This window comes from Oryzias latipes, chromosome 17 (genome assembly GCF_002234675.1).
Source record: "Oryzias latipes chromosome 17, ASM223467v1".
NCBI classification, from domain to species: domain Eukaryota; kingdom Metazoa; phylum Chordata; class Actinopteri; order Beloniformes; family Adrianichthyidae; genus Oryzias; species Oryzias latipes.
In genome coordinates, this window is record NC_019875.2 from 20,370,502 (window position 1) to 20,396,684 (window position 26,183).

General features: G+C 39.2%; 1 protein-coding gene across 1 annotated transcript in view; it reads left to right on the forward strand.

Moving 5' to 3' along the window:
- brinp2 (BMP/retinoic acid inducible neural specific 2) overlaps window positions 1-26,183 on the forward strand; it is an 87,517-nt gene that overhangs the window by 32,835 nt on the left and 28,499 nt on the right. The window contains exon 5 of the mRNA XM_023964951.1: window positions 2,427-2,663. Coding sequence (XP_023820719.1) covers window positions 2,427-2,663 — 237 coding nt within the window. The remainder of the gene's footprint in view (window positions 1-2,426; window positions 2,664-26,183) is intronic.

Below are 26,183 nucleotides of genomic sequence, written 5' to 3' on the forward strand. Positions count from 1 at the left end.
TATATCACTTTTTAATGCACACCCAGCAGCCAATCAGATTCGAGTATTCACCTGGACCATGGTAAAATGCTTTATAATCCACCATACAGTGTGGAAAATATGTTAATTGTGAAAATAAATTTATTTTCAAACAGGAAGGAGCAAAAACTGTTTTTATGCCCTGGCTACTATGGTTGGAAAAATATTATTTAAAAACAAACTACTCCACTGCAAGAAAGGGGTATGGTTTAAATCCCATACAGCAAATGCTTCCTTTAGACATTCAACCACTCCAAGCGTGTGGCCTGTATCTCTATGGCTCCATAAACCTTAATAAAATGACAGGAAAAATGAATAATTTTATAAAATGTCATTGTTGTTCATGAGGCAATAAGGTTGTGTTTCTCGTAAAACTAATGTGTACTTTCTCAGCAAGAACTTTTGATAATTTTTTTATTGGTCAGGTCAGTGTTTTTCCCAATCAGGAAGTATTAAGCATTGGTTTGTACCTGATAATTTAGTAATCCTAAAAACTTATTTGAGCTCTTATTAATCTGTCACTACATCCCCAACCTGTATTACATCCATACAGCCTAAATTGCATTGTTGGAGCTTGTGTAGTTTCTCCATGAAATGAAATGTAAAATGTGTGTTATTATACCCACTACACATGTGACGTGACGCATTCAAGAGCGGGTTTGCAGACAAGAGTATCATAATCGTGTTTGCCAGCATTCTGCCAAAAACAAATGTGCTGCTGCAATTGCTGTACGAGTCAAAGGTGAAAAGCAGCAAAGTTATAGGAGGATGAGTCCCTGGCAAGAGCCTGCCTGAGAGCCCAACTGAATGACTTCTGCTTGTTTTCACTCTTCATCGTTGCCATGATGTGTGTAAATCAGAAAAGTTGAAACGGATTGAAAGCTCATCCAAATGTTTCAAAAAGAAGGATGAAGGTTTTTTCAGGTGTCTTACTGAGACACTTTCACTTCTGCAGAACGATGGGTTGCCTTTTAAAATCCGGGAGGACGATTTTCTTAGTAAAATTAATGTTTGCCTTTTAATAACCCAGTATGGGAACTCTTAGCGTCTTTCCATGGTGAAAAGAAGCATTCATGTCTTTGCAAAAGAACAAAGATGACTAAATGAATAAATGCATTTAATAAAACATGTTTTCCTTAAATAATCAAGATATGGTAAATGTTTTTAAGAAATGCACATTTTCAAGAAATTTGTGGTCTACATTTGAACGGCCCAAACAGCATACAGGAGGTACGAATGGTCCAGAAATGCACCGTCTTTTTGGGGCCGCAGTTACAGAGTACCCCACCTTAACCCATTAATGCCGTAACTAATTTGGGGAAAAAAAGGCATCTTTTTGCTTTCAAGTGCTTCAAACTTAAATGATAGTAATTTTGGAGCAAAAGTAATTTGATGCATATTTACATCAATAGGCATCAAGTGGTTAAACCATGGCTGCCTATTTACGTACATTTTCTAGCATTATTTATGCTTTTAATGGTTTTAATTAAAGGCTCCATCGTATTCAGCACCATCACTGATGGGAAACAGTCGAAAAATGATACTATTAACTTGTTTCATCTTTGCTGCTAAACAGTCTGAGCCCATGCAGCCGTGTGTTTTTTATGATTCTATCTGTAAATTACACTGCAAGGCTAATTACTGCCGTGTAGAAGGAAACCTACTGTAGCAGTAGAACATCTTGCACACAATTAACTTTTTTTTTAATTCAGGCATCCATAGAGTTTGTTTTAAAATTACACAACATCTGTGTTCCAGGATATTATAGTTCACTGTTTTTTCAGATGCAAACACTCAAGAGTGTGAAATTTGAAAGAATAATTAATTTTAGGCTGAAACTTGAGAAGACAAGGGTGTTGTAGCACTCCTCAAATTTTTGGAACTTGCTCAAGCACCCACACATGTGTCTACAACTACGCACAAACAAAATCAGAAAGAGGAAGAAAAAAAAAAAGACCTCAAAGCACCTGCCAAAGAGTGAAAGAGGAAAAATGTGACTAATTACATCCCTCTCCAAACCACTGAAAGAGTAAATGCCAAAGAAGTGACATGAATATTTATGGTGGGGTAGGAGGAATTGTTGAAAATGATCCGGAATGGACTTGTGAAGTGAAAGGATAGGCTGCTTTACACACAAACTGATGATTATTAGACTGACAGGCCACTTTAAAAGACGGTTTATTCAGTGTTGATCATCAGTCACGACTGTAAGGGCTATAAATACATGATATTAGTCTGTGTTGCAATTTTGTTACTCCAAAAATATTCATTTTACATATTATCATATCAGATCCCAAAAAATTCCACACAGATATATGACACACAGCTTTCCACATCCCGCGTGTCTTTTTTTGTGTTGATTTAAAGGTAGAATATCATAATATTTTCCGTGTTTGATGGTTTTCCAGGTTTACAAGACGTCCTGCCAGAGTTCCTGCGCGGCCGCTTTGTGCAGGCAGCCCTCAGCTATGTGGCATGCAACTCCGAGGGCGAACTGATCTGCCGTAACAATGACTGCTGGTGCCAGTGCTCGCCCCGCTTCCCAGAATGCAACTGCCCTTTTGCTGACATCAAGGTCATGGAAGAAAACCTGGAGAAGTGCAAAGTGGCCTGGAACAACTTCAACCAAGAGTTTATGGAATCAGGTCAGTTGAAATGCATTTTTTTTAGGTGGTGTTGTCTTGCAGATGAGAGACCTGGCAACAGGACATAAAATCATCTTCTTTGAAAAGTTTCCCCGCACATCCAAGCTGCTTCATCAGTCTGAGTGGTGCAAGATTAAGTCCACATTTGTTTCCTCCTGGTGGGACACCCATATTCCTGCAGTCCTGGCTCATTAAAGGAAATTAAAGCCTTGTTTCCACTGAGTGCGACGGTTCGGTCTAGTATTTTGAGCGTTTTCTTTACAAAATTGACCCATTAAGCATACCATTTTGGGTCCCTGTTGGTTGTAGATCCACAGAAAAATGGAACAGAATGATTAGGGCGGAGCAACTGTCGTCACACGATGAAACCGGTTGATTGGCTGGAGGTCATTGCAACAATAGAAAGCACCAAACCAGCGCCACCATTCTCGGCTGAATTCATCTTCGGCGGCTGCAATCTTCTCTCAAACAACATTATAGGGCTTGTGTATGCAAAGTACCAAAGGCCGAATAGAAAAAAAGGAACTCCTGGATGACCGCCATTGTTGTTCTTGATAGCTTCCCTGTTGCTGTAATCGCATTAAGACAAAAAGCTACACAATCAGTCTACACCCTGCATGCTCTGTGACGGTCCAGCTTTGAGTGGAAACGCTCACCTGAATAACCCTGACCGTTCTAAACCAGATCGTACGCCTCAGGAAACAAGGCTAAAGGAACTAAACCAGTGTATACGCCTCCCCTCTTGTAATCCTCCTATCCCCATCAGAGGGTCATTGGGTTTGGTCGGGCTGGACTTTTGATTTTCTTTGGAACTAATGAAAGGGCAGCATGGTAAATAGGACACAAACTGCACAATTAAGAAAAAAAAAATAATAATAAAAATGTCTACATAATTTGGTTGAAAGTAAATGCACCCTAGCTGCATGACACATTACCTCCTGAAATTTGGCTAAATCTCTTTAGTGAATAAGTGAACAAGTACAAGTTTAGCCTAAAAACTTTGAAGTCTTTTTTGGCAACAATTTAAAGTCCTGTGGAAGAAAGTTGACTGAATTTTTGGTGTTGACTATAGCTTAATGAATTAGGATTTTCTGCTATGATATCTGTCTTTTATCTTTATGAATGAATCAGTTTTTTGAGTTCCAGCATACCTTTGTATTGTATGAGGTAAAGTTTAAAAGGTGAAAAATATTACTCTGTTTCATAAGCCAGAGTTAACGTTGTATTTTACTCTTCAAGTATTGCACCATCTGGTGATGAAGGGAACTCAATTCAGGTTACTCCTTCGAACACTTTCTTAAACCTCTCATTACAAAAGGAAGGACCAGACTTTGGTTCAAAGCTGACTTTTTAACCTTACTTTGATTGTAGACAGCTTTTTGATGTTTTAGGATATATACTAATGGGTTGTTTTTAAACTTTGTTGCTTAGGAGAGAACTTCCCCACTTGATTCCCTAATAAGCAGTAAGGATTTGCCAAGAATTTTCATTAGTATCTTTTGTCATTCAAACGGCTGATGATCTTAGCTGATATATTTACCACATCGGATCATGGTTAGGTTTTACATTGACTTCACCTGGGGTTAATGTCCTAAAATATGTGGCTGGAATGAATATTCATCACCTAAATATTAGAGTTTCTGTTTGGTTGCAAGTGAATTCTGATGCGTATGGTCTAAATGTGAATACACATTTAGGTGTATTGTATCAGGTGGGATTTCACTTTAGTCAAAAAAAGCAAGCTATTCATTCCTGCAAGGACTTCATCTATGGGTGTGAATGGACTCTGTGAAAATGTGAAAATGGAATGTATGATTTTTAACAGGAAAAAATAGCAATAACATGTATAACCTAGGGCACCTGTAGTGCAGAAAATAAGATAAATACCAAATAATTGTTGTAGGTGCATTGGAAATGACATATCAGACAAACCAAACCAAAATAAAGTGGTGATTTTGTTTAACATTGCCTGTCCAGCTTGTCTGCCATTAATTTCAAATCACTCAGTTTCTTTCTGAAGCAATTACCAGTAGTTAACGTGTAAAAATCAAGTAATATTCTTAAATATGTATGATGGTACCATCTTTACTACACACTCAATGTTAAAATGGTAAACTCTGGTTGTTAAAAGTTTATTTAATGTTTAAAATAAAAAAAAGTTGCATTTAAAAGATATAGTGTTTTAAAGTTAATGCCAGTTTTATCAAAAAAGAAGCAACTGACTTTTTTTGCATTAACGCAAAGTGACAAAGGTTTTTCGAAACTTTTGAAACTTAGAGGAGACTTGTTACATGGAACAAACCGTTTGACTGAGATCCAATTGTACAGTTTTCATTTTTTTAATATATATATAAAATACCTTTTGATTTGATTTGCACCAGTCTAAGAGCTAAAGCAAAGAAAAAAGAAAAAAAAAAACATTAATGGGTGAATTGAAATCACTTTGAATAATGTCCATTAAAGCAATGCTTCATAATGAAAAACATGATTGTTTTTATTATAATTAGCCTTAAACAAAAAATACTTGCATAAATAATAAAGAACATTTTTATTTTTTTTTTTCATTTTATTAAAACATTTGGATGGTCTCAAGTGATCTACTCACTAAAACATTTATGCTTTTTTTTTACAGAAAAGTGATAAACACATGGTGTGGACTTTTAGTAAGTTGAGAGAGACACGTTTCAGGGGTACAGCCTGTCTTGTTTAATTGAATCCCAACAAGCTGGTGTGTTTGAACTGAACACAGACGGCAAGGCATTTGTGCAGCGATGTTGGCAACGATGCAGAACAAGCCAGAGATCGCTTAACTTCACAAAAAGTTTTCTTTTCTTCTTCTCAACTCATCAGCAGCCCACCTTGGAAGATGTTTCCAATATTTAATTGGCAACAGGTTTCTGGCAGCTTCGTCTACTCTTTGTGCTCACCGCGCATCTCCCTGTAGAGTTCAGGTGTTAGTGCGAGCAGCGCCGTTCGTGCGAAGGTTGCGTGGTGTGACACTCCGGAGGTAAACAGTATTGCCGTGCGCTCATTCAGCCTCATTTTGACAGCACATAATTTTACAAAGTTCTTGTTCGTTATTCCAAGTATTAAAAGTTTCTAAGGATGCCCCCACAGTGTCAACGCGCCAAGAGAACCATGCCACGGATTTGTGCTGCTTTTAGATGTGTCTGAGTTTGAGAAATGCGCTAAAAGTGCCATGAAAAGCACACAAACACGTGCAGCTTGAAAAATGACTGCCTCACTTGCACTGAAGGGGGTCTAATTTTTAGGGACATGCTCTTCCTTCTTAGACATTTTCACTGTTGTAATCAAATTCGGGACATTGAGATAAAAAATTAGGGCAAAATATTGAGAGCAAGGAAATATATACGAAAAAGTTAGCTATTTTTTTTCTATCTTCCTTTTTTTGGGAGGTATTCTTGTGCATCATCCCATGCACACAGCCATTCATTGCAGCTTCTAGGGGTGCCTAGGAAGCTAGGTTGTATCTGGTCTACTGGGATGGACTGATACATTTACTGTGGTGAGGCGAAAACAACAGGGAGGATGGTGTGTGTACCAGGGAGACAGAAGGAGGATGAAAACCAGACTAAATCATAGTATGTGTAAGAGTAGAATGGAGAGTGATGCCCTCAAAGACTCTGCTGATCAACATACCAAGTCCCAGAGTAAATTTGATAGCTATGAACACAAAGCACAAGGGCTGACTTCTGAAAAGTTCTGATTGTTTGGTGAATCTCATGCAGGGGTTTTGGAGGCAGGATCCCCTGGGAAGGGTTGAAAACTTCTCGAGTAACACACTTTTGATTTGTGAAACTGGGAAACCGTCTTGCCTCTGCTGCTCGTACAAGAATAACTGATTTTAGCCTTTTTACAGAATTGAGTTGCCACAGACTGAATATGTCTTCATGGCTGTTTCACATGTGGTTTTTTTGTGCGGGTGGTGTTGTCATGTACTGTATTTTTCGGAGTATAACTCGCATTTTTTGCATAGTTTGGCCATAATTTTATGTAGGTTTTTTCTTTTTTTTTCAAAACATACATTGTAAATAGGTTCACATATTGATTTTCCCATTAACAACTGCTGTTTAGTGGTTGTTTCCCACTGACATCCACTAGAGAGCACTGCAGGTGTGTGTATCAGTATTTGCAACTGACAGCAACACAGAACAAGAAGCGCCTACCAAAACAAACATGGAGGAGAATCTGCTCGTTCTCCTCCTAAGCGTCATCTGTGTCTTCCGTGTACTGTAGATGAGATATACGGTCAATGCTTCCATGTAGCGACGAGGCCAGAAACTTGACGGTAGCTCCTCCCACACACATCTAGTTTATGAACACATTTTGGGACAAGCATTAAGCATTCATTTGATCCGCATCAAAAGTAGCAGCAGACCTAAAATTGACTCGTTATTGGCGTTTGGTGGGAACGCCGCGTTATTTGGCGGATTTGTTCAGAAGGGTTTCACTTTTTCCCCAAAAGTGTGACCCATACTCTGGAACCACTTTTTTTCTTCTTTATTATGCATTTATTTGTCCCCGCAACTTATTCTCCGAAAAATATGGCACTCAGACTCTAATAAAAACATTTTCATAAACCTCTGGTGATGAAATCTGATATACAATTTCTTAGTTTTCATCAATTGGAGGAAATATTTATATGTTCTATGTTCAACATTACAACTCTTGGCAGCGCTTCTTGTGTAATCAAACCGATAAACATTTGTGATTTAATTTGACTTTTAAAAAAGCCTCTGAAGTGGCACTGGTTAAAAGTGTCTCAACACGTACTGTACGCCTGGCATTTTCCCTAAATTACCCCAAAAAGATCCAAACAAATATGCTGTCGACTGCGTTCTTCGCAGTGTCTAATTCATTCATTTTAACCGAAATGTGCTCTTCAATTTTCATGCACTGACAGAGATTAAAAAAAAAGAAAAAAGAACCCTAACCTCATTTTCAGGCTTCATATCGGTATGCATCTGTTGCTCTCGAGGATTTGCTAGAGTAGAAATATTAAAATTCTGTGTCGCAGCCAACACTGACTACATCTTCGGAGACTTTAGCGTTTACATAGTGACCGAGACAATTATATTCAACCCACTGGCATCCTGAACTGACAGCTTCATTGGGTTTTAGGCATAACAGCTGTTGACAACAAATGAGGTCTTGAAGGGGCAAGTATAGATTCTGCTGCAGCTGATGCTTTGGCTCATCCGACTGGTCTTAAAACTGATTTAAATTCTTCTTCATCATAAGCAGTCTTTTTGTTTGTGATCATTTTATTGAAGTTCATTTTATTGAGGATTTTTCTTTTGTCCACTTAACCACACAATAATGCAAAGTTCTGGATTTAAGTGATGTTCTCTCTATTTGGGACCCATTTGTTTGAATACAGAAACATAACTTATTTTAATCTTGGTAGAAATAACATAATAGTAAAAAAATTACCGCTTAAAAAAATAACGACTGCTTTTTGCGGTTCACATACAGAGCACTTGGCCGTTGATCACGCGTTGCAAGTTAAACCAACTTTGACCAATCAGGGACTATAACAAGGAGCCGGAGTCAGGAGGATCCATGTGCAGTACTTTATCGAGGACACATGGCACATGGAGAGGTAGGCGGCTGGCAGATGTGGGTTAAAGACAGGTGAGAGTTGAAGATCAGGATGAGGCAGCTGGTGAATGAATGCTCAGAATTGTAGGCCAGAGACACAAGCAAGACCATCAATAATCACTGCTGGGAGTGATTATTGATGGGAAACAGCTGTGGGGCTCCTGGGAGTGACAGCAGGGGTTGATGGGAAACGGAGTGTGGATACCCAGAAAGTGTTAAAATTATGGAGATAGTTCCCGCTGATGGCCAGAGGGGGAGACAGAGGACCAATTCGTGACAGACTAGGATTTGGTTGTGACATATGAATGGCGTCATTTAGAATTCACAGAAGTGCCAACCATTTGAAAATTGATCATGTACAAGCAATTAGTAATTGCGGCTTGTGTCTGTCTGGAATTCTATAACATCAAGTGTTTCATATATCGGAACAGAGCTGTGAAAGACAGAGCCTGGAGCAAGATTCACAGGATTTGTACCGCTTTGACATTTTGCCCCAAGACTCTTCTAACTGTAGGTGGCGGACAAGTAAACAGTGGAAAAGAAGAAGAAGCAGAAGAAGCCCCTCTCTGCTTGTCCAGTGTAAACACCATGGGCTAAAAAGCTTATTCGTGAACTTGCAGCACATGCCCGGTGTTAACGCAGCCCTACTGAAAACACAGAAGTATCTTTGGAAGAATGCCAGTGAAATGAAGGAAATGCGTTTGTTTGCTTTTCTGTGTCTGTTGGGGAAATATAGAAAGTTGTTTCCAGATTTCATATTTGTTAGTTGACGTACTAAATGCTATTATAATTTCTTTATAACATCTTTAGAATATTTGGGAATTCAATGTTTGGACTTTTAGAAGTGTCGTTACAAGTTGTCCATGATTCTTGATGCCCACACAAACCCTAACCCCAGCACATCTTTTAAGTCAAACACTGAGGTTTCGACCAGCAAAAGTCATAAAATCACTTTAAAAACAAGACCAACCTTCTCTCTGTGTTGTTTTCTCTGTCTATGTACATTGCTCAGGATTTTATTTTTATGTCAGTTAGATTTGGATTTGTTGGATTTGTTCAAAAGTTGTTCTGTATTAATTAGGTAGTGCTGCCCTACCATGTTCAAAATACCTGCATGGTTGTAATTTAGCTTACGCTTGAAACTTCTGTTTCCTCTGAAAATGTTGCTGAAATCAATTAGTTCACATATTCATTCAGACCAAGTCTAAATTCCAACTGCATTTTGATCTTTGCTTCTGGTGCCATATAACATACCTTACTTGGTGTGGTACTTGGCACTTACATGGTGTGGGGTATTAAACCATGGCGGCTCCATTTGCAGTTTTTAGCAACTTAAATCACAAATCATCTAAAGGGAAAATAAAATTAGGATTATGTCACATTATTCTTTTGTAAATAAATTATTTTAACAGATCGACTTCAGCAGACGGGTCAAAAAAGTAAGACTAGAGCGTACAGCAACATGACTTATGGGTGAAAGGGCAGACCTTAAGAGCTAATCTCATAATGGAATGCAAATAGGAGCTAGAATTACCACATCAATAGCATGTTCTACCCAACACACAACCCATTAAGCTGGATCTTTGGGACACTTCCCCAGTTCACAGGAGGAATGTGAGTTGTCAGGCACCGAGCATGTGGAGCGCGAGGAAAGGGTGTAACTAACAAATGAGGCTGCTCATCCATGAAACATAAGACGGAGCATATTGGTAATTAAGATTCAGTTCCCTGCTCCAAGGGCGGCCAGGATGTGGTGTTAACTTCACACTGAGTGACACAGACGAGGGTTAGAGAGCCTTCCATCTATCGGCATCTGCAGTTTGTTGGTTATGTGAAGTCCTGATCAACTTATCAAGTTCAGTTTGGAAAATATTTTGAAGGAGCCTCACTGAGGCTTCAGTGTTGATGCATATTTCATTAAATATCAACTTTTAAAAAGGAATCTTGTGTTTCCCACTTTTGATTATCTATTAGATTTAAGTGGCATTTCTGTAATTTACCCAGTAGGCTAAGGACTTATGGTTATTTATCTCCAAGACGTACAGTTTTGGGGATCTTTCATTCTGGAATTTAGCAGTTTAATTCCAATAGTCATAAATAAAAAATAAAAAAAATGCTGAAAGTAAAGAGCAGTGGCTTTTTCTTCTACTTTAGCAACTCAACTTTATTTATAAAGTGCTGCAACCTCAACTAATGCCTTCGTCACAACTGCACTCACGGGTGGAGACGGTTGAAAAACGTGTTCATGACTGCATTTGGCGCGCACAAACTTTTAAGATTGTAGATCGCTGTGTGATCCCTAAGAGTGAAAATGTTCATGCATGTTTTTTCTACAAACATGTTGCAGGCGACATATCAAAGCGAACACTTAAATACTATGTAAGGGTGAAGTAGGTGAGACACAAGGGTGACGGACAGATTTTTTTGTTATTTTCAACCGACCTGAACCCTGCACACTGCGCAAAAGGCCAGTTAGTGCCGTTCAAGTGATATGTGTGCCCGCCCCTTGCACACTCCTTGCTTGCAGCCTTGGAAATTAGACAATCAGAGCATTCTTCGTGTGGACATCCCACAAAGCTCTGTATTGCTTGCCATGTTTGTTGCACTGGAATTGTTGGCATGGGGTTGTGAGGGGCTGTAAGGTAGCGGCAAACCGTCTAAGCAAAAGGATTGGAAGGCTCACTCTGTGACAACGGTTCCGCCCACAAATCAGAGGCGAATTTCTTCTGATGAACTCCTGCTGCTCTGCAGAAAACAGTTTTTTTTAGATTTTTGGTTAACAACAGCATGCATAAAGCAGCATGATCATAATTAAAGACGCACTCGGATCACATTTACCATGGATCAAAGATGACTGGAGTGGGACTGTGAGGGAACTCCAAGACACTAGAACTCCCTAAAATGCAGCCGTCTATGACCCTCCACAGACCTATGCAGATGCAGGTGACTTAGGCATGAACAAGAGAAAAAACTATGGCAAAACTGAATCTGTCAAACTGCACAGCTGGAGCAAATCCCTCCAATAAAATAAGCAACATGTGTAAAAGTGAATGACCCGAAACACCTCTCTTGTCCAAAGTTTTATAAGCCCATAGAGTCGACAATGTATCACAAATACCATCAACAGTCAGTTTTCTGTCTTCTGTGTATAGAAAATTGAAAACCCTGTCCATGTTGGAGACAATGTGGCCTTTCACGTGTGCTTACTGTCACTGTGGCATAATGACACATTCGTAGCCAGGGCAGTGTGATAAAAAAAGAGTTGTTGGAAAATGTATATTGTGACTAAATAATAGTATTCTATTAAAAAGTATATTTTAACACTGTGACTTTGACAGCCTCCCTGTTGATTCCTTCCTGGGTAAGACACATCACCCCTTGTTGCCCTGACACATCGATCAAACTTTGACTTTGCAAGTTTGAAAAAAATAAAATAAAAATACATTGACTCAAAGAATAAATTTTGAGTGCTTGAGTGCTTTCTTCAGTCAAAAAGAGTCAGAAGACATATTTTTAATACAGTATTTTCCCTCTTTTCAACCAGGATTCTAAAAGTCCTACACATTTTGACAAGGAGTGACATATCCAACCAAGCATTTAAATAATGTCACCAATGTGAGGAACTGCTTTATATGCTGCTTTGCACTGTCGGGCACGGCAATAATTTGACAAGCCGGCAACGCCATCCGCAACTGTTGATGTCAAAGGAGTAAACATGCTAATAATGTCGTCATTAGATCAGCCTGTCAGGACAGGCACCCGACTACAGCCGTTTGGGAATATTAAAATACTCCAACAGTATAGTTTTGGGCTATTTAAATTTAACTTGTGACATATGGCAGAATGTATATTTACAAAAAAGAAGAAAAAAAAAGCTCATAGATGATCAGGAAAAAATATATAAAAATGGGCAGATTTTTCCAGTGGTCTTAAAGTCTCACTCCATATTTAACATATATCAAAGAGATTTTATCTTATTTTATTCTATTTATTTGGTATATTTTGTATGAATAGTATGTGATTTTAGTTAGGTCTTTTAGTTATGATCATGCTGTTTTTTGCCAAAATCTAAAAACCTGCAGAGCAGCAGTAGTTGTGGGCGGGACCATAGGAGAAAACCTTCCCCTACTTCCCATCATCCATCTATTTAGACTCTTTCCTGCTGGCTTACAGACCCTCACAACCCTAAGCCAACATTAGTGGTGCAACATAAAAGTCAAGTGGGTCTAGTTGTCTACAAGGTGACACATAAGAATGGAGCGGAGCAGGGAGCTTGTGGCCCACTGATTGCAGTTTTTACACAACAACAGGAAGCTTTTTCAAACTATAGTTTTTCATCTGCTCCTCCTTGAAAAAAAGGAAAAACACTCAGAAATGTAATATGTCCTCCATCATGGGAAAATCCCACAAGAACATGCACCAAAAACACAATTTTCATCACTGTGCCTTTTGTAAAATTCAAAATCTAGTGCAAAATAATATATTTGTAATATTTAAATGAATCATTTAGCTGTATCAATATTAATGTTGACACTAAGATGCTGCAAAACAATCCACCTTTACAATATTAGACCAAAACTGTTGTACAGGATGTTAAAACTTTTGTGAAATATTCAAAGCACACAAAAAGCCTCTTTTGCTTATCAGTCAGTGACATTAATGGTGACAGCTTCAAAATGTGTTTTGTAAAAAGCTTTTAGCACCACATTGTGCTCAGCTGTTGAGCTTGTGCTGCCCCTGCTGTTTGGAGTTTTCCAGAGCAGTGAGAAGCAGCATCCTTTAACTATCATCTCATTATCCATGGCAGTTGCAAATGAAAGATGTATTTTTTATTTATTTTTTTCTATCTGTCAGTGTGTCTCTTTCTTTCTTTGTAGGGGAGAACATAGACAACTTTACCTGACCGTTTTTCTCCGCTTGTCATTCTTTGCTCTGGATAACAGATCGCCTAATTGTCTGTTTTCTCCAGTGATGTTGATTAAAAAGCATCTCTTCAAGCGAGCAGGGAGCTCTTTGAGATTCGGTACCTCCCACAAATAGTCCTGGCATGAATTCCACTCTGCGCTAACTGGAGTCCGCTGCTTTGAGTGTCTGCTCAGCGTCGCCTTTATTGCTGCTATAAAACATGCTGTCTCCGTTTGCTGATGTATTAAGTGCACATCCTGGATTTCCCCCAACAATAACACCAACTAGAATTGTTCTGTTTAATTTTCAAAGGAAATATTTGGCAACATTCAGTGCCCTTTCATTCTCTTGTTCGCTTACCTTCAGGTTAGCAAAGGAGCTTTTTTTTTTTGGCACAGAAAGACTTTCCTTGACTATTTTTCTTGTTTAATATATTTTTCAGTTTCATTTCTTCCAAAAGTTTTGCCTTTAACTTTTAATCATACATCTGTTTCATTCAAAGTCTATGATTAGAAATGCTTATATAAAGGTTTAATCAAAAAGGATTACAAATGATGAAAAAGGGCTTGAAGATTGGAAGAGACAAGACTAACTCCCTGTTCCTACATTTTTGTTAGGGATTATTTGAAGTACAAACACCAGAAGGATCATAAATGATTTTTATTACATTAAGAAAAAATGCCATTTGGTTCATGAACCCAGCATTTGCATTCTGACAAGATCTAAGAGTTTAATCATCTGGGTAGGATTTCAAGAAGCTGAATATTGGTCTGTATTTGAACAACCACCAGGATGTTTGTCGAAAAAAATAAGGTTTTTATGACAGAGGGCCACAAATAATAAGAAAAAAAATACATTTACAAGAATAATTTAATAACATTATGGGGAAAAAAGTTGCAATTTCACTATGAGCAAAAAAAGTTGTCATTTTACTAGGATAAACTTACAAATTATAAGAGTAATCACAAAATTATGAGGAAAAGAATCAATATTTGGCAAATTAAAATTATAATTTAATAAGTAATAAATTGAGAATGACCAAGATGAAAATGATAAATTAATAAGGCAAACATCTGCATCGAAAAAAGCCCCATATCATGTTTCAAATGAGATTGGACGCGGTTACTTAGTAGTGATTTTACAAATAAGGAAATACTAAGTCTTTTAGCACGTCAACTGTGTTTTATTATGCTATGTGGACATAGAACAGAATGTGCAGGCCTCTTCAGAAGAAGATTGTAGATGGAGGCTGAAGAATGTGGGTGGAGATTGAAACAACCAACTAGCCTGTATTTTGGAAAAAGCATCTCCTTGTTAATGGAGATACTTTTTTCTAATAATGTTACAACTTCATTGTCTTAAAATTACTACTTTTTTCATTCAATTCAATTCAATTCCATTTTATTTGTATAGCCCAAAATCACAACAACAGTCGTCTCGATGGGCTTCGAAGTAAAACATGAAATCAAAAGGATCACGAATACAAAGAGTTCAATAGAAAAATACTAAAATGAACTAACAAACTGACTACGCTATACTGGCATCCCTGCCCTTAGACCCCCCTTCGCGGTAAGGAAAAACTCCCAAAAAAACCGGATTCCGGAAAAAACGAAGAAACCTCAGGGGTGCCCACATGAAGGAGGGATCCTCCCCCAGGACGGACAGGCGATTTACCAGAAATCTTAGAGAAGAATTAACTTATCTAAATCTACAACTACATATATAAAAGTCCAGCAGACGAGCTTCATCCAGCCGTGGTTATCGGGACAGTCAAAGGCGCGAGTCGAGCCGGAGACAGGAACCACAGCCAGGTGTAGGAGCAGGAGCGAAGGCGAGGTACACGGCCAGGTACAGAGCAGAGACGAGCCAGAGATGAGCCAGAGGCAGGATCCACAGCCAGGTGTAGGAGCAGGAGCAAAGGCAAGGTAAACGGTCAGGAACTGGAGCACGGATGAGCCAACTGGAGTCTGGAAGCACTCCCACTCCCCAGGAGGGGAGAGGAAAAGAGGGACAATACATGAATCGCACTGCACCAAACAGAGGCATGGAGAACTAAATGATAAATTATGATCAAGAATAGAGGAGAGGAAGGGTAGAAGTAAAAAAGGAAAGAGGACAGAACCCCAGTGTACCATAGTTACCCCAGCTTCAACTTCTAGCAGCCTTTTAAAAGAAATAGTTATTATTAAGTTTAATTTAAACAAACTAACATTAAGTTAAATAATCTCTGAATACTAACTAGTCTGACAATAAGCCTGTCCAAAGAGGAATGTTTTCAGTCTAGCTTTGAATGTAGAAACTGAGTCGGCCTCTCTTATATGAGCTGGGAGTTTATTCCATAAGACAGGGGCTTGGTGGCTAAACGCTCCACCTCCAACCGTACTTTTACTAATTCTAGGAACCACAAGCAGTCCTGCATTTTGCGAGCGAAGTGTTCTGATTGGTTGGTAAGGGACTATGAGGTCCTTAATATAGGACGGGGCCATTCCATGTAAGGCCTTATAGGTTAACAGGAGGATCTTGAACTTAATTCTAGAATCAACTGGGAGCCAATGGAGCGAAACTAACACAGGAGTGATGTGATCTCTTCTGCTGGTTCCAGCTAACAATCTAGCAGCTGCGTTCTGAACAAGCTGGAGACTTCTTAAGGAACTCTTAGGACACGCTGCTAACAAGGAGTTACAGTAATCCAGCCTCGACGTAACAAATGCATGGATGAGTTTTTCAGCATCACTCTTAGAAAGTATATTTCTGATCTTAGCAATATTCCGCAGGTGAAAAAAGGCCGTTCTACATGCCTGAGATATGTGAGCCTTAAATGATAAATCCTGGTCAAATAAAACCCCAAGGTTTCTAACTGTGGAATTGGGGGCTATACTTATACCATCCAGGGAGACTATCTGAGCAGACAGAGCATCTCTGAGGTTTTTAGGACCAAGTATAATGACCTCAGTTTTTTCTGGGTTCAAGAGGAGGTAATTAATTGTCATCCAGGTCTTGATGTCACTGATGCAGGCGTTCAGTTTCTCTATCTGGTCATTCTGGTCAGGCTTCATGGATAAATACAACTGCGTATCGTCGGCATAACAATGAAAATTAATGCTGTGTTTCCTGATTATGTTTCCTAGGGGTAACATATAAAGCGTAAACAGGATCGGTCCCAAGACTGAGCCCTGTGGGACTCCATAGTTGACTCGAGTGCACTGAGAGGAATGGCCATTTACATTAACGAACTGATACCTATCAGACAGATAGGATTTAAACCACTGGAGAGCAGATCCTCTGATCCCTATGTCCTGCTCTAATCTATGGAGTAAAATACCGTGGTCGATAGTGTCAAAGGCAGCACTGAGGTCCAACAGGACCAGAATAGAAAGTAGTCCCTTTTCTGAGGCCAACAACAAGTCATTAGAGACTCTAACTAGTGCAGTTTCCGTACTGTGGTGAGGTCTAAACCCCGACTGAAAGTCTTCAAAGTGGCTGTTGTCCTGTAGGTGGCAGTAAAGCTGCTTAACTACAACTCTTTCTAGGATTTTAGAAATAAAGGGCAGGTTTGATATCGGTCTATAGTTGGCCAAGATGCTAGGATCCAAACTGGGCTTTTTCAGAAGAGGTTTAACAACTGCATATTTAAAAGACTGCGGCACGTAACCCGTTTCCAGAGAGGCATTTATCATTGTTAATATGGGATCATTAATTAGGGGAAAAGTTTCTTTAAAAAGTCTAGTGGGAATTGGGTCTAACAGACACGTTGAGGATTTGGAGGACGTAATAATTGATGTTATTTCCGCTTGATCCACAGCAGTGAAGCAGTCTAATGTTACAGAGGTTTCTATGGATGCCTCCATTTCTACCGCTTCAGCCTGTTCTGGGCTGATAGTAGGAATAACTTGATTTAACTTATGTCTAATATTTGAGATTTTACTATCGAAAAATGTAAGAAAATCATCAGAGCTGAGAGAAACAGGAACATGTGGTTCTACTGAGCTCTGACTGCGAGTTAATTTAGCTATAGTGCTAAAAAGAAATCTTGGATTGTTTCCATTCTCTGATATTAAGGTTGAATAGTACTGGCTTCTAGCTCTACGCAGAGCTTTTTTATAATTTAATAGGCTATGTTTCCAGGTATTCAGAGACTGCTCTGAACCGGAGCGGCGCCATTCTCTTTCCAACTTACGGGTTTCTCGTTTAAGAGAACGAGTTTCAGCGTTAAACCACGGTGCTACTCGGTTTTGTCTGACGAACTTAGGTTTCAAGGGGGCAACAACATCGAGTGTACTCCTGAGGGCTTGTAAGGCATCATTAACAAAGTGGTCATTTATACTAGGACTGATACTATGGGAGCTGGTCTCAGAGTATTTTCTCAGAATATCACTAAGTACTGGCTGAACTGTGTGTTTAAACTCAGACACAGAACGGTCAGTTAAGGTTCTTCTAAGCTGTTTCTTATTCACTGGGGCAGAAGGATGTTCCAGTGTAAACTGGAAGGTAATCAGAAAGTGATCAGAAATGATGGGGTTAAGAGGAAGGACACTCAGCTGGCTGATCTCTATCCCATGGGTTAGAACAAGGTCCAGGGTGTGCTTATGACAGTGAGTGGGTTCATTCACACTTTGGGTGAAACCAACATCATCTAATAAAGCTGCAAAAGCCTTTCCTAGGCAGTCACTGGGGTCATCAACATGAATATTAAAATCCCCTAATATTATAATTTGATCAGAATCTAAGACAATAGTCGATAGGAAGTCGGAAAACTCAGTTAAAAATTCTGAATATGGGCCGGGGGGGCGATAAATAATTATGAGTAAAACAGGTTTTCGAGTTTTCCTGTTTGGGTGACTTAAAGACAATATGATGCTTTCAAATGAATTATAAGCATTTTTAACTTTAGGGCTGAGAAGTAAGCTAGACTGTGATATTACTGCCAAACCACCTCCTTTCCCTGAAATCCTGGATTTCTGATAGTTAGCATAAGTGGGGGGGGTTGCTTCATTCAATCTAACATAGTCATCCTGATGGAGCCAAGTTTCTGTTAAGGCTAAAAGACTAAGATTGTTATCAGTAATTAACTCGTTGACTAAGAGGGACTTGGAGGAAATGGATCGAATGTTTAATAAACCGCATTTAATTACATCATAATTCTGCTTGTGAGAACTGCTGTCTGTCACTTTAAGGTTTCTATGACGCGCTCCTTTCATTTGTCTTTCAGCACATAAGCTAAAGCTAGGACCTGCTTGACTTTCCCTGCATGGGTTTTGCACCGGCACTAACCCTAAGGGAGGCTCAGAGGAGCGTTTTACACTGCTGCTCTGCGCCCGGGTCTCGTCTCTGGATTGTCAGGTTAACAGACTAAGGCTAGCAGAAATGTTTCTAGAAAGAAGAGCGGCACCGTCCCGAGTGGGATGGACGCCGTCTCTCCACATGAGACCGGGCTTCCCCCAAAACGCGCTCCAGTTATCCACAAAACCAACGCCGTTTTCTGGGCACCATCTAGAAAGCCAGCGGTTAAATGATGAAAAGCGGCTGTACATTTCATCATTGACTAAGTTCGGCAGGGGACCAGAGAAAATTACAGTGTCGGACATCGTCTTAGCCAGTTTACACACCGAAGTTACGTTTAACTTAACCACCTCTGACTGTCTCCGTCGGGCATCATTACCGCCTGCGTGAATCACGACTCGACGGAACCTGGACTTACTCTGAGCTAACATCCTAAGGTTCCCCTCGATGTCACCAACTCTGGCCCCCGGATAACACCTGACAGTAGCCGCTGGGAGCTCCACGTTTCTAACTTCAGAAGAGCCTATAACCAGAGTTGAGTGTTCAGCGGGTGTGTCGCTGAGGGGGGAGAACCTATTACTAACGTGGAGTCTCGGGTGCTCTAAGTTTTTGCGTTTAGCACTATGTTTCCTCCCAACCGGTACAAACCCCTGACTGTCTCCCGGCTGTTGGGAGGGCGCTGGGGTGCTAACTAAGTTAGCCCTGGTAGCGCGGCCCGCGCTACGAGTAACGACCTGGCTAGCCGGCTTAGCTTCCACTGTGCGGAGCCGCGCTTCTAACTGCTCCAGCCTGGCCTCCAAGTCTAACACAAGACTACACTTAACACACCTACCCCCATCTTCACTAAAGGAGGCAGGATCATCACTAAACATATGGCACATGGGGCAGGAGAGAGGAGGAGAGGCGGAAGGAGTGGTGGTGGCCATACTAGGTTCTAAGCTAAGGCTAGCGGTGTTTAAGTAAAGAGAAGTGGTTTATTTAGCAAAATGAGAAAAGTGAACAGCAAGCGGTTTAACAGTGGTGAATTCGCTAATAAAAGGTACTAGATGTGAATATTAACCCAGATAACCCTTAGAGTAAGCAATAGTAGTAAGGCTAATGCCAAACAAGAGGACAGCAGTCACACAGCTAGCACTGGGAATAGCTCACCCGGAAATGACGTCACAGGAAGGGATGACGTCACATATAACTTTTCATATAACTTTATGACTTTATTCTAGGGAAATTGCGATTTTTTTCTCAAAATTTTATGACATTATTTTATATGTATTTTCTTTTTTTTATTGTGGCCCTTTTACTCTGTCCCAGGTTTTTTTTTAATGGTTCCAAAATTTGAAATTGAGATTTGCAGAAACTTCTTTCAGTGTGTCTAAAGCCAAAACAAAGTTAATCAAAATAGTTTTTATAAAAAGGCAAAAACAGTTGTTGCTAACAAATTTGATAAGGAAGAAGTGTTTTATGTTTTAGTGCCAGTTCCACTGAAGACAGGAGAAGCAGCTGAGTGCATGTGATAAAGACAGACAGGATTAGGAACAAGTCCGTCTGTAGGGCAGCTCAGGTTTGGCTCCTAGAGAGAAAGCTAGAGAGACCAGATTGACATGGGAGGAATAGATTGGTAAAAGGATGCTTAAAATTTCATTTTTAGGTCAGAGGTGACAAAAAAAACCTAAACAAGAATGCTATGGCCAACTCTTTATTCACTGCTTCTAACTCTTAAGATAAACAAATGAAGAGAATATTCATTGTTGGGTTACCATCATGATAGTCACTTTTTTAGATTTTCATACAGCTGCATTGATAGTTTCACAACATACCGTAACATAACAAAGTATTAAAATATATTTTATAAATTTGGTCGTTGGTCATCAGTCATAATTTTTGGACATAAAGCATCTTCACTTTCCACACGACGCTGGCTGCAATTGTAGTTTTACCCTTTGAGTTTCTCTCAAGGCAAAGTCTCCTGTCATTTACCGTACTCTGTGACATTTGCCGTGGATCTTCAGTCAGAGCAAGATCCGTTATGTCTGCAGTTACTCTTGACCCCTCTTCCAGCACGGCCATTCCTCTAAAAATTTACAATTTGACAGCAGACGTATCAAAATTCCACGACCACAGAGATTGCTGTGGCATTTTCTACGCACATTAATCCCCTCCCAAGCTTGAAGCCTTTCCATTTCCTTGTCTAAATGACAGCCACGTGTTTTACGTGTGCGTGCACACGCCTCACCGTCACGTCTGCGGTTGCCAGATGTTCTGCCATGTAGCCGCCACATTTAATTAACATTTATGAATAGTTCTTGGTAGATTTTTGTATATTTTGCCACACACCTCATCATGTCTCCCACCTTAATAACCATGTGTTCTGGTTTTTCTTTTTTCTCCTCTTTTGCTAATGTGTTAACATCTGCCTCATTGCAATGTTGATTCATCAGATGAGTGTGATCTCACCTTTAAAGTATCTCAATCAGTTTAGACAAACTGCAAAGTTTCTAACGTTTGATTTGAGAGAAAAAAAAAAAAGATTATGCAGCCATTGGTCACTGTTGGAGTGTTCCATTAGGCATCAGCAGGGGAGTAAAAGCATTTAAATGGTTTGGTCTATGGGGGATTAAAAAGTGTGTGTTTCCTTTGATTGCACTCAGGTTACCACTTATTGAAACAGCATGTTTCAATCGTAGGCTAAATGACACGCAAAGGGAAGTTTGTCAACAAAAAGGTTACTTTGCATGGCAAATGCAGGTTTGTACTGTTGTACCAACTCCATCCATCCATTATTTTTGTACAATCAATCCATCTTTTGTTTTGTTTCACCCCGTAAATCCACATGGAAGCTTCTGAATTATTTACAGTGCTTTCATTTATTTTTCCCTAAAACTCTTTTCCTGATCTCTGTTTTGATCACAATGTTTTTTCCGTTTAAATTACATATTTTTAAGGATCCTACAAGTTTCCACATAAAAAAAAATACTAATAGGACTTTATTAGACCATTTTAGCACACTGTAAGGTCACGTTTTTACAGACTTCAAAGTGTTTCCTTATATTGGACTGTAATGATGGCTTGATCATTCTTTGCCATCACATGAGTGTTGTCCTCTGTGATGATCGTTTTTATGTTATAATAAAATAAACCTACCATGCCTTGATCCAAATGTTATTTTCCAATATTATAAATGGATTTTTTTCATTTTGAATACACCTTTTAATGATAGATATTTCGTTTTGATTAACAACTTTCTCAGACAGATGGATCTTGTTGAATCGTAGGAATATACATCGATTCATCTATTAAGTCGATTATTTGTTAAACCCATAGTAGGTACTATCACTGACTTTTCCCAGTTAAAGTAATTTAGCAGTTGGGTAGGATTTTCTTTGAAACTCCTAAAAAAATAGGATCTTTAAACATTTTTTGGTACCATGGTAAGTGTAACTAGTTCCTAATTGGCCAATAAGGTCTTATAATCTTATTTATTCCTCTAGAGCACTTGCCTTGACTTTAAGTATATTGCCTTTTTGGTCTAGCCAGCTTTCTGGCTGTTTTTTATTTACCATAAATGCAGACAGAGAAAGAAAAAGGCTGTGGAGAAAGAAGTGGGAGGAAGGAGAGAGTGGGCAGTCGATTTTTTACGTCTTTGTGTCGTGCTGGAAAGAGATGATCTCCCAAAAGACTTGACCGCTGGCATCAGCGAACCGGCACAGATGTCTGAGGAGGCGGTTTTAGCGGGAGGGAATGGAGAGGCTGGCTGATATGAGGATTATACTGAAAGACAGAGACATGCTCCGAGTTTGAAGTCAACAAATACAGATAGGTGCAGTTTGATTTTTGACTAAAGGAAACGAGAACTGGACAGAATACAGGAAGAGAACAAAAGCTAAAAGAGAAGCTTAAAGGTGCTCAGTTTTCTTGCTTCACCTGTCCCATGTCCAAACCTATAAAAAGCCCAGGGACGTGAGCCCCAAGCTGAAAAATAGCTAAGCTTCAACAGTCCATCTAAGGACGTTGCTTTAGGTTAGAGGAGGTGACCCCGGGGTCCTGCGAGGCATAACGTGGTAGCTATTAATCTTTCAACACGTGCAGAGAATAAACATGATGAGATGGAAAAAGAGGAGTGTAAATCAATGAGGAAGGCAAGGACTAAAGAGGAGTAACGGAAAGGAGAAACAATTAGGAGATGGAAAAGGAGATCAAATGTGGAACAAAGAAGATAACATGAGCAGGAAGAGAAACATCTTCGGTTTAAAATATTTTTTTCCTAGGAGAGCTTGAGTTAAATGGATGGGAAGCTGGATTTTCTCCTCAGCATCTATTTTCTGCATCGTTGCGGGAGGCTTCTAATTCTTGTTATATTGCTTAGCTTAGCGTAGCTTTTCAAAGAATTCCAGTGCTTGATGCCAAGAAAACATTTGAATTTGAAACCTGTAAAAAAACAAAACTTAAATGCTCTGCACTTAAAGTTACATTCACACCATGTTTTGGTAATGCACGTCCAAGTGACCACGTCCGATGTAAAGGCGCTTAAATGTGCATTTCAGGCTCTACATAGAAAATGTGTGTCCATTTAAAACCAGGGATAGGCCAATTTTACTTTTTCCGGCCAGTCCCGATAACCGATCCTTTCCCTAAAACAGTGAACGATAGCCAATATTTGCTGAGACAGATATTTAATGTACAGTCACTTTGTACTCGGCCCTTTTTAACATACAGAAAGGGATCTCACAAGAACAAGTATCACTTTAAAACTCTGAAAATATCTGACATAAAAGCTTACCATGTCAGGGAACAATCAGAACTATTACTGACCATGACTGTAAACATAATTAAACAGACATATAAAAAAACATATATATGTGGATTTTTTTTCATATTGGACCGATTCCGATAAACTCAAATTATGCAAATATCGGCCAATAGTGATACTGCCACAGATATTATTGTCCATCCCTAAGTTAAACCAGGTCAAACTTTGACCAATTAGGAACTCCAATTTGGTGGTTACGAATGGATGGCGTCCATTTGAAAATTGACAATGAAGGAGAAATGAGGAATTGTACGTGGCCCGAATTATATAACACCATGTCTTCCATATATCGGAGTAGAGCTGTAAAACAAAAAAAAAGCCAGGAGGAAGATTTGAGAGATTTGCACCAAGCTTCTTTCAACTGTAGGTAGCGGACATGCGCTAGTATCGGGTAACAACAGTCAAGTGTGAACGCCATATGCTAAACACATGTTTTTGAACATGCAAAATGGGCCCGGTGTAAATCTAGCATTAGAATGGCGTCAAGATGCAAAACTTCGACTTCCTTTTTGACGCACATTTGAATGAGAAGTTAACTAGAACCATGTTAGTTCACCAAATAACCACCAGGTGGATTTTTACACCAGCAAGTCCATGCCCAATGGCTGAGTAAAAAAATATTGTAACAAAAATAAAGGTGCATATATAATGGCTGTAAAGTTTTGGGTTTGCAAGTGTAAGAAGATTTGTTTTTCAAACCAATTTGAGCATTTTAACCCTTAAACACCTGAGATGTCGCTGGCCACTCCTAAATAACACACGCTCCTTGACACACCGTAACTCTTTAACCGCTGAATCAGCGGATTCTCATGCAGAGAAAAGCTGCTTTGCACCGATATGCAGCACTTTAGGCAGAGCCACTTGTCTGCACAACAGAAGATGCTAGTTTATGGCGATTGCAAAAACCCTTTGCCGCTAGATATCAGCTCAAAGCTGCTTTTCTCTGCTACAGAATCTGCTGGAAATACGTTAATTGCATAGACAGTTATGGTAGTCAAAAAAAAGAAACACTGGAGCTAAAGCTCTGGTGTTAAAAGGTTAAAGAGGCCAGAGTTTGGTGACCTCATAATTAACCGAGACAGTGACTTCACATCAGACTCATGTTATGATGTGATTTTAGCATGAAATCTGCCTCCAACATTCATCTGATTGCATTCACAATTTTGTGTTAAACAGAATTCATGAGCAGTGTTGCTTTTTAGTGCCGTCGTGTTTTTTCCAGCTGTTGCACCGGCTGTCTGAAAACGAGGCTTTTCTGAAACCAGTGCCAAACATGTCTCTCCTGAGGTTCAATTAGAGACACGGCCAGTAAAATGTCTCCCAAGCACGCGTGTGGCTGCATGTTCTTGCATTATTTCCTCTGTTAGTAGGAGTCACAGCTTCACTTGACAAAGCTAAAGGAACTTCATGAAAGAGCTGCTCATTAAGGAGCACACAGCCAAGAAGAGTTATTTATTTATTTATTTTTTCTAAAATAATGAATGTCTACAACATCCTGAGTCAGACATGTTGTTTTAGAGAAAACAATCATTTATTCAATGTTTAAAGGAAAAATCTGATTTATTTGAGTGGATATTAGTTTTCCTCAAAGCTGGCATTAATGAGCAAACATAGACAAAAAAGTTTTTCTCGTCCTAGCTGGCATCTGGCTTAAAACTGTACGGCTGGATGGCTCCAATATTGCTCGCCATTTTTGTTGCATCAATAATGTTCGGTTGGGGCTGTAATCTAGCAGGAGAGAGTGTAAACAGAGTGTCCAGTTATGGGTAACACGGAAGAATAAGAATATCTTCAAAAGTCACACAACGGGGAAATTACAGCTTTTTAGGTTCATTTATTATCCTGTGAACAGTTTGATGGGCGGAGCAGCTTTTGAAAACATCCATTCTGCTGACGCACAATATTTGTACAATGTAGGGAGAACTGAATATATTTTTTAATGGATTCTCTTAGTAACCCATTGACTGCACGGCTGTTTGTTCCTGTTACAATTAGACTACGTTCATCAAAATCATGTAAGATATTTCCCGCTGTCATTACCCACCTTCAAAGTCATAACCAGTGGCTGTGAGATAACTGGGAACCAGATACGATTTACATAAATTCACCACAGGCTCATCATTGGGATTTTTAATTACATTTTTCAAAGTAAAGGTTAAGTGTGGAGGAGGGAGCAGTTTCTCAGCTCAAGCTGGCCGATGCTAATGTTGGTCACCCTCTGTTCTTTTTTTCTTTCGTTTGTGTCCATCACCCGACTCTGCAGTCTCCACAGGGAGCAAAGTTATTCCCAAGGCTTCAGTAGAGAGCTAAGCTAAATCTAAGCCGGTTTTGAAAGCAGCACTTTGCTGTGGGCCACATCTTCACTGACTTTATAACATGAAGGCTGGAGGACTTCTGTATCCTATCGAGGTGAGGAAAACAAAAGTGCAGCACACTGACGGACATGTTATGAAGTTGCAGACGAACATTTCATTGCAATTTTTATTCCTTTATCTAAAGTCGAAGGCTAAACTTAGGAACACTTAACTTATGACAAAAAAGGAGAACATGTTTTTTTTTTTTTTATGAAAAGCAATTTAATGAAAAGCATGACTTGTAATATTTAAAAAGTAAATGCTTTCAAGAAGTGAAGACAAAATTACTCCCTTTAAGCTAAATGGGAAGAAAATCATATCTTTAACCTGACATTTTTATAAGAGAGTGCAGAGAGATGACGCTTGAAATAATAATTATAGCATAAACTAAAATGACAAACTGGTGGTTGATTCAAAACTTCAAATAAAATGTTAACAATGTATTTAAGGTTGAAAAAAGTCTTTTTTACAGGACATATTTTCTTTTGCCATTCTGTAGGTCTTTGGAAAACAAAATTTAGGTTAATAAAATCGCAAAAGAAGTTAATTTAAAAT